The 15,686-nt window shown below is 58.7% G+C and overlaps 2 protein-coding genes across 3 annotated transcripts; both read left to right on the top strand.

The window, feature by feature from the left end:
* The first annotated feature begins 576 nt into the window (after positions 1–576).
* LOC134429469 (cathepsin S-like) lies at positions 577–6,610 on the top strand. Its single transcript, XM_063176647.1, has 8 exons — positions 577–719; positions 1,071–1,261; positions 1,480–1,599; positions 2,125–2,280; positions 2,352–2,576; positions 3,898–4,063; positions 4,495–4,600; positions 5,575–6,610. Exons 2-8 carry the CDS (start codon positions 1,136–1,138, stop codon positions 5,672–5,674), a joined length of 999 nt encoding a protein of 332 aa, XP_063032717.1. The 5' UTR covers positions 577–719; positions 1,071–1,135; the 3' UTR covers positions 5,675–6,610.
* LOC134429467 (uncharacterized) lies at positions 6,057–7,459 on the top strand. Of its 2 annotated transcripts, XM_063176646.1 has the most exons (4): positions 6,057–6,665; positions 6,817–6,837; positions 6,931–7,140; positions 7,313–7,459. In XM_063176646.1, the coding sequence occupies exons 1-4, from the start codon at positions 6,057–6,059 to the stop codon at positions 7,430–7,432; spliced, it is 960 nt and encodes a 319-aa protein (XP_063032716.1). In that variant the 3' UTR covers positions 7,433–7,459. The 2 variants fall into 2 exon arrangements, with proteins under 2 accessions (XP_063032716.1, XP_063032715.1); XM_063176645.1 differs by having other exon boundaries at positions 6,817–7,140.
* The last annotated feature ends 8,227 nt before the right edge of the window (positions 7,460–15,686 follow it).

Below are 15,686 nucleotides of genomic sequence, written 5' to 3'. Positions count from 1 at the left end.
GGGACACTGCGGGGTTTGGGGACGCGGGGAGGGAATTCCTTCCTGGGACTGTCCCTGCTGTCCCTTCCCAAAGCATTCCATGATTCTCAATCCAGGTGGTGCCACCACCACCCTGGGGTGGGACAAGTCTCCTTCCTGTCCTTGTGGGGATGCTCAGTTGGGAATTCCACCTGGATAAACCTTTTCTGTGTGTGGTTTAACTGGAGGAACTGGGAATATCCATGTTTCATGCGCCCCACGCTGATGCTAACACGGGTCAGTGCTCTGATCCTATTATGGATCCTCCTCCCACCCCTCTTTTCCCATCTGGAGGGGAATTACCAGGATGTTTTCCCCAGATCTGCTCTGGTGGGGTGAACTGGGGGCTCAGCTCTCCCCATTCCCACCTGGAGCTCCCCAAATCCACCGTGACCCAGCTCTCACCCTGCCTTTTTGGGGTGCTGAAACAACAAACCCTCCCTCCCTCCCTCCCTCCCTGGGTGTTTTCTGGAAGCTCTCGCCCTGCCGGCCCCTCAGAGCTGAACTGAAATCGAAATTGGGACTTTCGGTTCCTCATTCCCTCATTTCCTGGCTCGTGATTTCTCCCCACGGCGCCGCTGCCCCGCGCCCCAAATCCCGGCGTGCCGGCGCCGGGAACCCTCCTGATCCGAGCCTGAATCCCCAAATCCCCTCCCCAGCCCCTCCTGGAGGTCGGAGCCGGCCCGGAGCAGCTTCTGGAGGTAATTTGGGCGGCTCTGATGTTTTAATCCCCGCCCCAGGAGCGCTTGGAGGAAGTACAACTCGGGGACAAGTGGATTTGTGGGGCTTTGGGGTCTGTTTTATCCCAAACCTCCACCTGGGTTGTGGGATTGTCGGTGTATCCCATCCTGGGGGGCGCTGCTCGGGTAAAACCAGGGAATTTGGGGATTTTTGGGCATGGATTTGTCCCAGCAGCTCGGATGTGTCCTGGCCTGCCCTCACGGACACGGGGCTGGCTCCGGGATTCTCCCCCGCAGGGAATTTTGTGCTGCGTGTCCGGGCGGGCCGGCGGCACCGCCAGGTCACCGGGGTGTTGTCACCTCCCTGCCCAGACCGGATTTGTCACCGAGGGGTCAATCCCGGCTCCGAGCCCTCGGCTCCTGCTCCGGATCCCGGGATGGAGCCGCTGGCTCCCGCCGCCCTCCTGGCCCTGCTGGTGCTGGCCCTGGGACACCCCGACCCCGCGCTGGACCGGCACTGGGAGCTCTGGAAAAAATCCTACGGCAAGGAATATCACCCCCAGGTGCGAAGGTGATAGGATGGGAGCTGGGAATGTCCTGGGAACATCCCGGGATTTCCTGGGGCTCTCCTGGTTGGAGAAGATCCGACGGCGTTCCGAGCGCGGCCGCTCCCCAGGGATGAGCCAGCTGGGGCTCCCGACGGCTTTTACTGGGATGAACTGGGGTGGGAAGGCTCTGGAGGGGCTGTCCCGGCTCTGACAGGGCCCTGCTGGCATTGCAGGAGGATTTGCTCCGTCGCCTGACGTGGGAGAAGAACCTGTGGCTGGTGACCCTCCACAACCTGGAGCACTCCCTGGGGCTCCGCTCCTACACGCTGGGCATGAACCACCTGGGGGACATGGTGGGTGCTGGCAGCGGTTCCAGCCCTCTGGAATTGCCCTGGAGGGGGACTGGACCTGGCTTTTGGTGGGTCTGGGGTGGGAAAGCTCCTGACATCCCCCTCAGCCCGCTCTGGTGGGATCCAGCAGCCAGGGACAGGCTGCTCTGGAATTCTGCGAGGAAAGAGCTCCTCGGGGTGGGATTTGGGACACACGGGAGGTGTCTGGAATTCTGTGAGGAATTCTGTGAGGAAAGAACTCCCTGGGGTGGAATTTGGGGCACACAGGAGCTGTCCTGCTCATTTGGGATATTTATGGATCATCCCTCTTCTGTGTCCCAAATTTGGAGGGGGTTTATGACCCAGTTTCCAGGGACTTGGGGAGCTGGAGCTGAGCTTTTCCTTTCCTGATTAAAATCTTGAAATTAAATGGAAAAACAAGGAGTTGAGGATCCCCCACAGCCGATTCCACCTCAGAAATCCCGCCCCACCCTCGTGTGGGGCTGACAGAGAGCAGGAATCACCCTCTGGGATTCTCCTTCCCACCAGACCAGCGAGGAGGTGGCAGCATCGCTGACGGGGCTCCAGCTCCGTCCCCGTCCCCGCCGGAATTCCGCGTTCCCAGCCCGACCCCGGCCTGTTGGGGACATCCCCGAGGCTCTGGACTGGCGGGACAAGGGCTGTGTGACCGAGGTGAAGAACCAGGTGAGCCTCGCCCCGGCATCCTCCCGCCGCTCCCCACGGCGGCTCCTGAGCCTCTCCCGCCTCCTCTGCAGGGCGCCTGCGGATCCTGCTGGGCCTTCAGCGCCGTGGGAGCGCTGGAGGCGCAGCTGAAGCTGAAAACCGGGAATTTGGTGTCCCTGAGCGTCCAGAACCTGGTGGATTGCTCCGGGATGTACGGGAACAAGGGCTGCGCCGGCGGGCTCATGACGGACGCGTTCCAGTACATCATCGACAACGGCGGCATCGAGTCCGAGGAGTCCTATCCCTACACGGCTCAGGTGGGCCTGGAAAACCTCTTTTCCTGGAAAACTCATGGAAACCTCACCCTGTTCCTGTTTTGCTCCCTCCTCTCCCATCCAATTCCCCCTGCCTCGGTTTCCTGGTGGCACCTCAGGATCCAAAGCCAGGCCAGGAACTTTGGGATTGTTTGGAGGGGAGTGACTGGACCAGGAGCTGGAATTCCTACCTGGTTATTTCACCATTTCTTAAGCAACGAGCTGGAGGGGAGGGAAAAATGGGTCAGGAGCCTCCTGAAAACACGATCCCAGGAAATGGGTCAGAGCAACAAGAGCTCAATCCAAGAAAAAGTGGGAATTAACTCTCCGAACGTGGAGCTACAGAGGGAAAAGTTGTTCCTGGGGTCTAGAGGGAATGAGAAGCATCTGTGGATAGGGAGGATGAGGATGGTGGCTCCAGGGAAGAGGAGGATGACAATGCAGGCTTGTGCTGGATTTGGGATTGGGAACCAGCCTCAGAATGAGTTGGAATTTTGGATGTTTTTGAGGAAAAAGGACAGAGAATCCTGTGAGAAACAAACCAAGGATGGGGAAAGCAGGACTGGAGGGGCTCGGATGGGGGTCTGGGAATGCTCCTGGATCCCATTGGCTCATTCCCATTTCTTGGCTTGTTCCCATTTTCTGGCTGGTTCCCGTCTCTAGACTTGTTCCTATTCCTTGTCTCATCCCCGTTTCCCAGTTAATTCCCATTCTTTGGCTCGTTCCCGTTTCCTGTCTCGTTTCCGTTTCTCAGCTCATTCCCGGTTCCTGGTTTATTTCCATTTCCCATCTCCTTCCCATTTCTCATCTCCTTCCCATTTCCAATCTCCTTCCCATTTCCCACCTCATTCCCATTTCCCGCCTGGTTCCTGTTTCCCACCTCATTCCTGTTTCCTGCCTCATTCCTGGTTCCCATTTCCCACCTCATTCCCATTTCCCACCTCATTCCCATTTCCCGGCTCATTCCCATTTCCCATCTCATTCCCATTTCCCGGCTCATTCCCATTTCCCACCTCATTCCCATTTCCCATCTCCTTCCCATTTCTCATCTCCTTCCCATTTCCCGGCTCATTCCCGTTTCCCAGTTCATTCCCATTTCCCACCTCATTCCCATTTCCCGGTTCATTCCCGTTTCCCAGTTCATTCCCATTTCCTGGCTCATTCCCATTTCCCGGCTCATTCCCATTTCCCACCTCATTCCCATTTCCCGGCTCATTCCCATTTCCCACCTCATTCCCATTTCCTGGCTCATTCCCATTTCCCACCTCATTCCCGTTTCCCACCTCATTCCCGTTTCCCGTTTTTTCCCCCCGTTTCCCATCAGAACGGGACGTGCCACTACAACGCCTCCGCCCGCGCCGCCTCCTGCTCCCGCTTCGTGGAGCTGCCCGAGGGCGACGAGGCCGCGCTCAGGGACGCCGTGGCCACCGTGGGCCCCGTGGCCGTGGCCATCGACGCCACCCGGCCCAGCTTCTTCCTCTACCGCTCCGGTGAGGCCTCCGCATTGGGCGGAATTCGGGGATTTTTGGGTTAATTCCTGGAGGGAGGCTGGAGTGGGATGGTCTTGAGGCCTTTAGGGCTCTTCCAGCCTTCCAAATCCACTTTCTTTGCAGAATCCTTCCAACCTTCCAAATCCACCTTCTTCCTTTCTTTCCAGAATCCTTCCAACATTCCAACAGAATCCTTCCAACCTTCCAAATCCATCTTCTTCCTTTCTTTCACTCCAGAATCCTTCCAACCTTCCAAACCCACTTCCTTTCCAGAATCCTTCCAACTTTCCAAACCCACCTTCTTCCTTTCTTTCACCCCAGAATCCTGGTGAGAGGTATCATTGGGAATTTGGGTGGGGTTTGGGAGGCTGGTGGTGAATTCCTGGAGGGAGGCTGGATCCGTTGGAATTCTGAATTTTCTCCCTCCCCAGGCGTGTTTGACGACCCCCAGTGCTCGCAGGAGAAGCTGAACCACGCCGTGCTGGTGGTGGGATACGGCTCCCTGGAAAACAAGGAATATTGGCTGGTGAAGAACAGGTAAAAGCCCAGAGCATCCACAGGGAATTCTGGAACATTCCCAGCTGGATGGAGCCCACAAGGATCAGAGTCCAACTCCCAGCCCTGGACACCCCGAAACTCCCACCTTGTTCCTCAGGGCCTTGTCCAGGTGCTTCTTCACCCACGGTGGGGTTGGAACGATGATCCATAAGGTCCATTCCGGCCCAACCCACTCCATAATCCCAGGATTTTGTGTTTGGAGCTGCCCAAATCCGTGTGGATGTGGCACTTGGGGACACATTGCCTTGGCAACCTTGGGGACAGTTGGATTTTGTGATTTCCGAGGACTTTACCAACCCAAATTGTGGTGGTACCAGTTGTGAGTTTCTCTGGGTCTGGACTGGAGGCACTTGAGACAATAATTCATGTTGGGACTCAAGTGTTTATTATTGTGTTTATTATTTCTTATCAGTAAAACAATCTCAGTAATGTGAGTCGGGCAGCAAGGCACAAAATGGCCAACAATCTCTTGTTCCAAGGTCTCTTAAGACTAAACTATCCAATTAAGAACTGACACCTAAATTATTTCCCCTTTTAACCCAATAACTGATCCCAATGTGGATTTTTCCGCCCAATTACAAAATGCCACCCAAACCCATGAAGAAGAAGCCTGGAGAAGAAATCCAGGATGACACCCTGTGCCCTCCATCTTGCACACTAAAAATCCCAAAATCTCAATTTCTCACCAAGTGATGCCTCTACACTGCTCTCTATAATTTCACATTTTTGTGGATTTTAGTCTATCTTGAAGTTTAGAAAACTTTCTCCATGAATGAGGGTCAAAATCAGTGCTCCCCCTGGGCGTCAGAACACCTCAGAGCAAACAGAGAAATATTCCCTGCGGTGCCCTGGGTTTCCACACCGAATAGTTCCATGAATCCCAGGGTTCTGGCACCTTCTCCTTTTTAAAAAAATGAGGATTTTTTCCTGTTTTCTTCTCCCTGTTCCCAAAGCTGGGGCGTGCATTTCGGGGACGCCGGGTACATCCGCATGGCCCGCAACGCCTCCAACCTCTGTGGCATCGCCAGCTACGCCTCCTACCCGCTCATCTAGACCCGATCTGGACCTGCTCTGGACCTGGTCCGGACCTGGTCTGGACCTGATCTGCACCTGCCCTCCAGGCACCTCCCCAGAGCTCCAGATTTCCATGGATTCCATGGATCCCTCTACTTCCAGGGTCGCTTTCCAGCGCTGGGCATTGTCTGGTGGTTGGATCCGTGGGTTGGGAGGGGATCCGGAGGGTGGGGTGGGGAAATGTTGTTGATAAGAATCAGGGAGTTCGATTTTGGTGGAAATGTGGGGGTTTGGGAGTAAAATGGAGATTCCTGCAGGGATTGGTCACAGGGGCAACAGGGAGCGGGTAGGGGGATCGTAGGGGTCATTGGGATCACTGGGATTGGGTACTGGGACCACAGGGGTCACTGGGATCACTGGGATGGGGTACTGGGACCACAGGGGTCACTGGGATCACTGGGATTGGGTACTGGGACCACAGGGGTCACTGGGATCACTGGGATGGGGTACTGGGACCACAGGGGTCACTGGGATCACTGGGATTGGGTACTGGGACCACAGGGGTCACTGGGATGACTGGGATCGGGCACGGGGTTCATTGGGATCAGGTAATGGAATCACTGGGATCACTGGGATTGCGTACTGGGATCATTGGCATCACAAGGATCACAGGGATCGTTTGGATCATGTAATGGGATCACTGGGATCACAGGATCATTGGGATTGGGTACCAGGGTCATTGGGATCACTGGGCTCACAGGGATCACTGGGATCACTGCAATTGGATGGTGGGATCATTGGGATCAGGCACAGGGATCGTGGGGATCAGGTACAAGGATCACTGGGTTCACAGGGATCATTGGAATTGGGTACCAGGGTAATTGGGATCACAAGGATCATTGGGATTACTGGGATTACTGGGATCCCATTATCAGAATCCCAGGGATCACAGAGATCAGGTGCTGGGATGACAGAGATCATTGGGATTGGGTACCAGGATGACTGGGATCACTGGGATCACTGGGATCAGGTACTGGGATCACAGAGATCATTGGAATTGGGTAGCAGGATGACTGGGATCACTGGGATCATTGGGATCAGGTACTGGGATCACTGGAATCACAGAGATCATTGGGATTGGGTACCAGGATGACTGGGATCACTGGGATCATTGGGATCAGGTACTGGGATCACTGGGATCATTGGGATTGGGTGCCAGGATAATTAGGATCACAAGGATTACATGGAACACTGGGATCAGGTACTGGGATCACAGAGGTCGTTGGGATCAGGTACTGGGATCATTGGGATCACTGGAATCACAGGGATCATTGGGATTGGGTACAAGGATCACAGAGATCATTGGGATTGGGTACCAGGATGACTGGGATCACTGGGATCACTGGGATCAGGTACTGGGATCACAGAGGTCATTGGAATTGGGTACTGGGATCACAGGAATCCCTGGAATCACAGAGATCATTGGGATCTGGTACTGGGATCACAGAGATCACTGGGATCAGGTACTGGGATCACAGGGATCACTGGGATCACAGAGGTCATTGGGATTGGGTACAAGAATCACAGAGATCACTGGGATCTGGTACTGGGATCACTGGGATCACAGGGATCTCTGGGATCAGGTACTGGATCACAGAGATCACTGGGATCAGGCACTGGGATCACAGGGATCTCTGGGATCATGGGTTCCTCCCTCTGGAGCTGCTGCGATGCCGGACATCGATTTCCCTCCCCAGCGTGACGCTGCTGGGATTGCAGATATTCCATGGAAAATAAAAGATTTGCATCTTGCCGCCTCAAAAATCCCGATATTTAGGAGATAATACCCCCCCCCCCCCCCGCCAAAAATCCCAACATTTGGTGGCTCCCATCACCCCACAGCCAAGAATTCCGTGTTGGTGGATGGAGATCCCGAGGGAACAGTGTCCCTTTTGTCCCTTTTGTCCCTAAACAATGTCCCCAAGGCTGGAATTCCTCACCCCCGGATCCCACCCCTCCCTTGCCGGGGGGATCCGAGCAGCCGGGAGCACCGGAGCGCCGGGATGAGGGGTAAGGATGATCCCAGAGGGATTTCCAGCTGGAAAAGGGGCGCGGGTGGCTCATTCCCAGCGGCCGCATTGGGATTTAGGGCGAGGCTTTGTTGGGAAAAGGAGTTGTCCCCGTTGGATCCCAAACCCTGGCACCTCCCTGGATTTCGGGGGGTGGAGCTGCGGCATCGGGAAGGATGAACCCCCCCCCCCCCCCCCCCAAGGGGACCCTGGTGAGGAGGAGAAAATTCCAGAATTCCCTTGGAAATCATGGAATTATTCAGGTTGGAAAAGGCTTCAGAGAAAGATTCCACACCTGGAATGTTTCTGGAGTTTTGGGGAAGGAGTTTTTGCCCCTCTGTGGGGTCACAGCTTTGCTCGGCAAGGCCCCAAAGACCCCATTCCCGCCTCCATCCAGGAATCCAAGCCCCAGCTTCCCAAATTTCACCCTAATTCCAAAGGTTTATGCACACAAGCGCCGCGGGGCGGACCCGCAGAACCAGGAAACCGCGAGGCCAAAACTTAACCCCCAAAAAACCTGGGGGAAAGGAGACTCACTCAATCCCTGCCCTGGGAGAGAGAATTCCCGAGGAAATCCCTGGAAAAGCTTCGGGAGCGGGCAGGGCTCGGGGCCGGGGAGTTGGCACCTCCCGAATCCCGCACAAAGGTCCCCGTTCCGCCCGCTTGTTTAAACAAACACCTTCCCGGCGGGACAAATCCCCGGGAATACCCGCGGGGACGCGGAACCCGGCGCCGTTTGGCTCCGGAGGGGGCGAAAATTCGGGATTTTCTTGGGATTTTCCTGGGATTTCTGCCGGCGAGGAGAAACCCCGGGAAAATCTGGGCGCTCCCGGAGCTTTTCCACGCTGCCGGATATTCCCTTTGGTGGGAATCGGGGTGCTGGGGGCCCGCAGGTGCCTCCGGAGCGGGATGGAGCCGGTGCAGCCGGGATTAACCCGTTCCGTGCCGGTTTGTCCCAGGAGATGAAATCCCGCCTGGATCTGGCATTGCCCGAGGTGTGTGACCCGCGCGGAACCGGGACAAGGTGGGGATGGATGTGGGGGCAGCGCCGAGGATTTGGGGTTCAGCCCCGTGGGATGTGGGGTTCTGCAGGCTGCGGGTTGGGAAAAACGGGAATATTCCAGTGGGGGTGAAGGAATTCTCGCCTTCGGGGCAGGGAAACTGAGGCACGGAGCCGGCCCCGCCCTGCCCTGCGGGGTTTTGGGGGTTCCCGGCTGAATCAGCCACAAATCCCACGGGAAGGATCTCGGGGAGCGGGGAAGGGAGAGTTCCACCCCCAGGGGAACGCGGGGGCTGTTCCCGATCCCTGAAAATGGCTGGGAAAGGGAATCGGGGGGTGCCGGGATTTGGGGAGCGGCAGCGGCGCCCCCGGAGCTGCGGGACAAAGGGTTAACCGGGAAAAGGCTCCGCTCGGCCGGGTGGTTCCTGGTTTGTTTGGAGTCCGAGGAAAGGGGGAAGGGGTGCGGGGCCGGGACCCCTCCTCGGGAACCGCCGGGACCTCGGCTGGGAATTGGGAACTGGGAATTAATTTGGGAATTGGGAACTGGGAATTAATTTGGGAATTGGGAATTGGGAATTTCCGCCTGGCACCGAGCTCAGCCCCCGCTCCCGTCACCCGCAGGTAGGACCGGGGTGACCCGGGGACAGCAGGACACCCCCAAAATCCCCTCTGAGCCCCCCCCCCCGGGCCACCTTCCCCGTGGTCCCCCCAAGGTCGCGGTCCCGGTTCCCTCCGGCGCCGCCGGGATGGGGAATCCCCCGCCGATCGTTCCCCGCCGGTACCGGACGGTGCCGGGAAAACACCGGAGCCCCCCCGGGTTCCGAACCCCTCCGGGAATCCCGGAATTCCCAACGGGAATCCCGGCACACCCCACCCCGGTGTGAGTTTGGCCATTCCCAGCTCGGAGGAGATCCCGAAATTCCCGGTCCGGCGTTGTCCCGGTGTTATCCCGGCCTTGTCCCGGTGTTATCCCGCTGTTCCCGAGTCCCGGTCGGGATCCAAACTGGCCACTCTCAGCCAACATTTCGGGGCTGCCCCCAGGACCGGGATTTGGGGGGGGGAAATGTCCCCAGAATTGGGATTTGGGGCTGGAGCTGCCCTCAGGATAGGGGTTCGGAGGGAAGGAAGATGTCGCCAGGACCGGGATTTTGGGGGAGCGGTCCCCAAGGTCGGGATTTGGGAGCGGGATCAGGATTTGGGGCTGGAGCTGCCCCCAGCATCGGGGTTTGGGGGGCGGCTGTTCCCGGAACTGGGATTTGAGGGGAGCTGCTGCACGATCGGGATTTAGGGGTGAGGATGTCCCCAAGGTCGGCATTTTGGGGAGCTGTCCCCCAGGATCAGGATTCGGGGAGGAATCTGTCCCCAGGACCGGGATTTGGGGGATTTGGGGCTGGGTCCAGATTTGGGGGCTGGAGCCTCCCCCAGGATTGGGATTTTGGGGGGACTGCCCCCAGGAATTTGGGGGGGCTATCCCCAGGATGGGGATTTAGGGGGATCTGTCCCCGGAATTGGGATTTGGGGGGGATCTGCCGCAGGATTTCCCTTTCCCTGCTCCGGAGTTTGAATTTGCATCCTGAGATTCCCGGCAGGCTCAGGGAAGCTCCTGCACATCCCGGCTGCTTTCCTGCACCTGGATGAGCCCGGGAACCCCAAAATCTGCGTGGGGGGAGCCTCGTGGGTCCTTGGGAAGAGCCGTGCCCGTGGTTTTCCCCTGGAGCCATGGCCACGCTCCTCTCCTCATTTATTTATGATTCCACGTTTATTATCCCGCGTTTGTGGCCGATCCCCGGCAGATCCAAGGGCAGATCCACAAAGGAAAACGGTTTTTTTGGGTTTTTTTTTTTGTTGTTTTCTTTTTTTTTAACATCAGCTGACCGGGCTGGGAATGTAAAAACAGGAAAACCGGCTGAGCTCATCCCAGCTCATCCCAGCTCATCCCAGTGCCCTCCCTGTCCCCAGCGGGGTGAGTCTGGCCAGGCCAGCATGTGGGGCTGGGATTTGGGGGTTGTGGCGCTGGGCTGGGGCACAGGGATTGGGGGGATCCAGCCCAGGATCCAGGGGGGGATCCCAGCAGCAGCAGCTGGCTCGGGGTGCTCAGGGGGCGTCGGGGTTCTGGGGGGATGTCGGGATTTTGGGAGGGGGTCGGGATTCCCAGGGGTTTCCCGGTCTCGTGGGGCCTTTTAGGGGCTATGGCCAGGCTGAAATCCCCCAGATCCCGACTCAGATCCCACCCCAAAACCCGCTCAGATCCCGACTCAGATCCCACCCCAAACCTCGCCGTGTTCCCATCCCACAGCCTCTCCCAGCCCCATCCCAAACTCACCCCAGGTCCCATTCCAAGATCCCATTCCAGACCCCCCAGTCCCTCTCAAGCCCCCTGGGCCCCTTCCCCACTCTGGGGGGGTTTATCCCTCCCGTCAGGGGTGGGAATTTGGGGGCTCGGATGAGCTGCGTACTTGCGGGGTCCCCCTGGGGTGGGGAGTCCCATTCCCAATCCTTTTCCCATTCCCTCTCCCGTTTCCCAATCCCACTCCCATTTCCCTATTTCCTCTCCCATTCCCATCTTCCCATTCATTCCCATTCCTATTTCCTCTCCCTCTCCCATTCTCACTACCACTCCCCTTCCTTTCCCATTCCTAATCCCATTTTCCCATTTTCCCATTTTCCCCTTCCCATTCCCATTTTCTCACTTCCACTTCCCATTCCCACTCCCATTCCTATTCCCGTTCCCATTCCCAAACCCATTTTCCCATTTTTTTCCCCATTTCCCCATTTTCCCATTCCTGTCCCATTTCCCATTCCCATTTCCCATTTCCCATTTCCCATTTCCCATTCCCCATTCCCATTTCCATTCCCATTTCCCATTCCCATTTCCCATTTCCCATTCCCATTCCCATTTCCCATTTCCCATTCCCATTTCCCATTTCCCATTTCCCATTTCCCATTTCCCATTCCCATTTCCATTCCCATTCCCCATTCCCACTTCCCATTCCCATTTCCCATTCCCAATCCCATTCCATTCCCAGTCCCTCTCCCTTTCCCAGTCCCATTTTCCCACTTTCCCATCATTTTCCCATTTTCCCCTTCCCCGCCTCTCTCCTCCCTTCCCGAATTCCTCCCAGTTTAATGAATAACCACAAGAGCTCAGCCTCGGGCAGGGGGAGGGAATTTTGACTTTCCCGCCCCCCCTGGGGGCTTTGGGGACCCTCCAGCACCGCGGGGAGACAGAAACGCCCCCCCTGCTCCAGCTGAGACCCCCCCAAAATCCCCTCAGGGCTGGGCTGGACCCCCCTCAACCCCTCCATTCCCCCTTCCTGCAGCGTCCGGCCACCAGGAGCACCCCAAAATCCTGGAGCACCCCAAAACCCTGGAGCCCCACCAAGTTCTGGAGACCCCCAAAATCCTGGAGCCCCCCCAGGTCACCCCAGAGCCCTACGGGGGGCTCCCGCCCCCGAGGCGCCGCTGCGTGTCCGTGCTGGAGCCCGGCACGGCCTGGGATGAGGAGGAGGAGGAGGAGGATGAAGGGCGGATCCCCCTGCGCAGACCCCGGGCCCTGCGGAGCTCCCTGGACCCGTTCCGGAGGCACAGCTGGGAACCGGGCAAGGAACCGCGGGGCATGGCGGGCTACGGGCAGCTCAGGTACGGGGGCACCCCGGGACACCGCCACCCCCAAATCCAGAGGGGTCTGGGGGCTTCTGAGCCCCCCCAAACCCGGGGACTGGGGAGTCTGGGGTCTTCTGAGCCCCCCCAAACACGGGGACTGGGGAGTCTGGGGTCTTCTGAGCCCCCCCAAACCCGGGGATTGGGGAGTCTGGGGTCTTCTGAGCCCCCCCAAACACGGGGATTGGGATCCATCATCCCTGCCCGGGTGGGGACATCCCCAAATCCAGTGGGGTCGGGGGTCTTCCTGCATCCCTGAGCCCCCAAACCCAAATTGGGACCCTCTGTGCATCCCTGCTCTGCGTGGGGACACCCCCAGCCCTGACCCCCAAATCCAGCGGGGTCAGGACCTTCCCGCGTCCCCAAGACCCCCAAACCCAAATTGGGATCCATCCCTGCCTCAGCAGGGGCACCCCCGATTCCAGCGGGGTCGGGGGTCTTCCTGCATCCCTGAGCCCCCCAAATCTGGGGATTGGGACCCTCTGTGCATCCCTGCTTTGCTGGGGACACCCCAAATTCCCTGCTCACCCCTCGGGGACCCGCTTTGGGGGTGACTCTCCCCGTGTTCCCCCCAGCAGGAGCCCCGAGCTGGGTTCCAGCGCGGAGCAGCTGGGGGGGCTCTGTGGGCGCCCCCGGGACCCCCGGAGAGCCCCCCTGGTGCACAGCAGTGACGAGCTGGACTCGCTGCTCTCGCAGGACGACGAGGACGAGGCCGACGTGAGGCGGGCACAGGTGGGACCCTCCTGTCACCCCGGGGCCACCCAGCGGCCACCCGAGCCAGGGGAGGGGACAGGGGACACCGGGGAGGGGAGCACTGGGGGAAAGGCACATCCTGGGGGGCTTTGGTCACATCCTGGGGGCTTTGGTCACATCCTGGGGGCTTTGCTGTCCATCCTGGGGGCTTTGGTCACATCCTGGGGGCTTTGGTCACATCCTGGGTGGCTTTGGTCACATCCTGGGGGCTTTGCTGTCCATCCTGGGGGGCTTTGGCATCGTCCTGGTGGCTTTGGTCACATCCTGGGGGCTTTGGTCACATCCTGGTGGCTTTGCTATCCATCCTGGGGGGCTTTGGTCACATCCTCGTGGCTTTGCTGTCCGTCCTGGGGGCTTTGGTCACATCCTGGGGGCTTTGGTCACAACCTGGTGGCTTTGCTGTCCGTCCTGGTGGCTTTGCTGTCCATCCTGGGTGGCTTTGGTCACATCCTGATGGCTTTGCTGTCCGTCCTGGGGGGCTTTGGTCACATCCTGGTGGCTTTGGCATGGCCCCAAGTGGTTTTGTCATCGTCCTGAGTGACTTTGCCATCATTTGGGGTGAGCCTGTCACCGCTTTGAGCGGCTTTGCCATCATCCCGGGTGGCTTTGCCATTGTCCTGCTGGTTTGTCATTGTCCTGAGACACTCTGTCACCACCTTGAGTGGCTCTGCCACAGTCCTGGTGGCTTTGTCATGGTCCTTGTGCCTTTGCCATTGCCCAGAGTGGCTTTGCCGTTGTCCTGAGACACTTTGTCACCCCCTTGAGTGGCTTGGGCATCCTCCTGGTGGCTTTGTTGTCACCCCAAGTGGTTTTGTCACCATCCCGAGTGGCTCTGGCATCATTTGGGGTGAGGCTGTCGCCGCTTTGGGTGGCTTTGCCATCACCTCAGGTGGCTTTGCCATCGTCCTGCCGGTTTGCCATTGCCCAGAGTGATTTTGTCATTGTCCTGCGAGTCTTTGTCACCACCTTGAGTGCCTTTGGTGTTGTCCTGGGCTTTGTCACTGTCCTTGTGCCTTTGCCACCATCCCGGGTGGCTTTGCCGTGGCCCTGCTGGTTTGCCATTGCCCAGAGTGACTTTGTCACCTCCTTGAGTGGCTCTGCCACAGTCCTGGTGGCTTTGTCACTGTCCTTGTGCCTTTGCCACCATCCCGGGTGCCATTGCCCAGAGTGACCTTGCCATTGCCCAGAGTGACTTTGTCACCTCCTTGAGTGGCTCTGCCACAGTCCTGGTGCCTTTGCCACCATCCCCGGTGGCCTTGCCACCACCACGAGTGGCTTTGCCACCGCCCCGAGTGCCCAGGACACTCCTTGCCCCCGGCAGCCGCTTCCACCTGGGGACCGCTGTCGGGGAGGGAGGGTGGCAGTGCCACCACTGTCGCTGTCCCCGCCGGCAGGAGGACGCCAGGCGGCTCCCGGCGCCCCGGGCCGGGCCGCGCTGCCGGGGCTGGTCCCGTTTCAAATCCGCGTCCCTCGGTGTCATCGCCAGCGTCCCCGGCCAGGAGGGTGAGTCTGTCCGTCCGTCCGTCCGTCTGTCCCCCCACGGAGGGACCCTCGTGTCCCCCCCGGCGCTGTCCCTGCTCCGACCTCCCCGCCAACGACCCGGAATCGATGGCGCTGCCGCCGCAGTTAATTAGTTAATTAGCACCCCCTCCGTCCCCAGCTCATCGCCACCCTTTTAAAATTCCTTTTTAAATTCCTTTTTTTCCTTTTCCAGCTGCCGAGATTCCCCCGTTCGCCTCCCAGCAGAGCCTGCTCGGAGGGTGAGTGTTCCCTCGGTGTCCCCTCGGTGTCCCCGCGCTGTCCCCGTCCCCTCCCCGCGCCTGTCACAGCCCATTGCCGTCCTCATTAGGGCTGGCCCGGAGCCCCGCGGGGACAGCGACGGCCTTGGGGACAGGGATGGGGACAGGGATGGGGACACGCTGCCCTGCCAAAAATGGGGTTTTACCCCCTCCAAAAGTGGCTCTGAAGGTGATTTGTCCCCACCCGAGGGCATCTTGTCCCCTCCTTCGAGGGTGATTTACATCCCAGGGTGGCTTGTCCCCACCCAAATGGGGATTTGTCACCCCTAAATGGGGATTTGTCCCCCCCAATAGGGATCTGTCCCCCTCAATGGGGATCTGCCCACCCAAAAAGGGGATTTGTCCCCCCAAAATGAGAGTTTGTCCCCCTCAAAGGGGATTTGTCCCCCTTAATTGAGAATTGTCCCCCCAAATGTGGATTTATCCCCCCCCCCCAAATGGGGATTTGTCCTCCCCAATGGAGATTTGTCCCCCCCCAAACGGAAATTTGTCCCCCCAAATGGGAATTTATCCTCTCCAAGGACGTTTTGTCCCCTTCCAAGCGTGGCTTTTGTCCCCTCCGGGGGGTGATTTGTCCCCTCCAGGAGCTCTTTGTCCCCTCCGAGGATGTCCCCGAGCAACCAAATCCCCCGCTCCCCGCTCCCCAAATCGGGGGGACAGAGTGGCACTGGGGGACCCCCGGGAGGGGACGGGGGGGACACAGAGGGGACACGGAGGGGGCAGAGGGGACACAGAGGGGACAGAGGGGACACGGAGAGGACAGGGAGGGG

This window comes from Melospiza melodia, chromosome 25, assembly GCF_035770615.1.
Source record: "Melospiza melodia melodia isolate bMelMel2 chromosome 25, bMelMel2.pri, whole genome shotgun sequence".
In the NCBI taxonomy this organism is placed as follows: domain Eukaryota; kingdom Metazoa; phylum Chordata; class Aves; order Passeriformes; family Passerellidae; genus Melospiza; species Melospiza melodia.
This window is presented reverse-complemented; position numbering and strand designations above follow the sequence as displayed.

Coding starts and splice junctions, on each gene's coding strand:
- LOC134429469 (XM_063176647.1), top strand. CDS start 1,136: ATGGAGCCGCTGGCTCCCGCCGCCCTCCTGGCCCTGCTGGTGCTGGCC. Junction 2,281..2,351: donor TGACCGAGGTGAAGAACCAG/GTGAGCCTCGCC, acceptor CCTCCTCTGCAG/GGCGCCTGCGGATCCTGCTG. Junction 4,601..5,574: donor TATTGGCTGGTGAAGAACAG/GTAAAAGCCCAG, acceptor CTGTTCCCAAAG/CTGGGGCGTGCATTTCGGGG.
- LOC134429467 (XM_063176645.1), top strand. CDS start 6,057: ATGGGGTACTGGGACCACAGGGGTCACTGGGATCACTGGGATTGGGTA. Junction 6,666..6,816: donor ACTGGGATCACTGGGATCAG/GTACTGGGATCA, acceptor CATTGGGATCAG/GTACTGGGATCACTGGGATC. Junction 7,141..7,312: donor GGATCTGGTACTGGGATCAC/AGAGATCACTGG, acceptor GGGATCAGGCAC/TGGGATCACAGGGATCTCTG.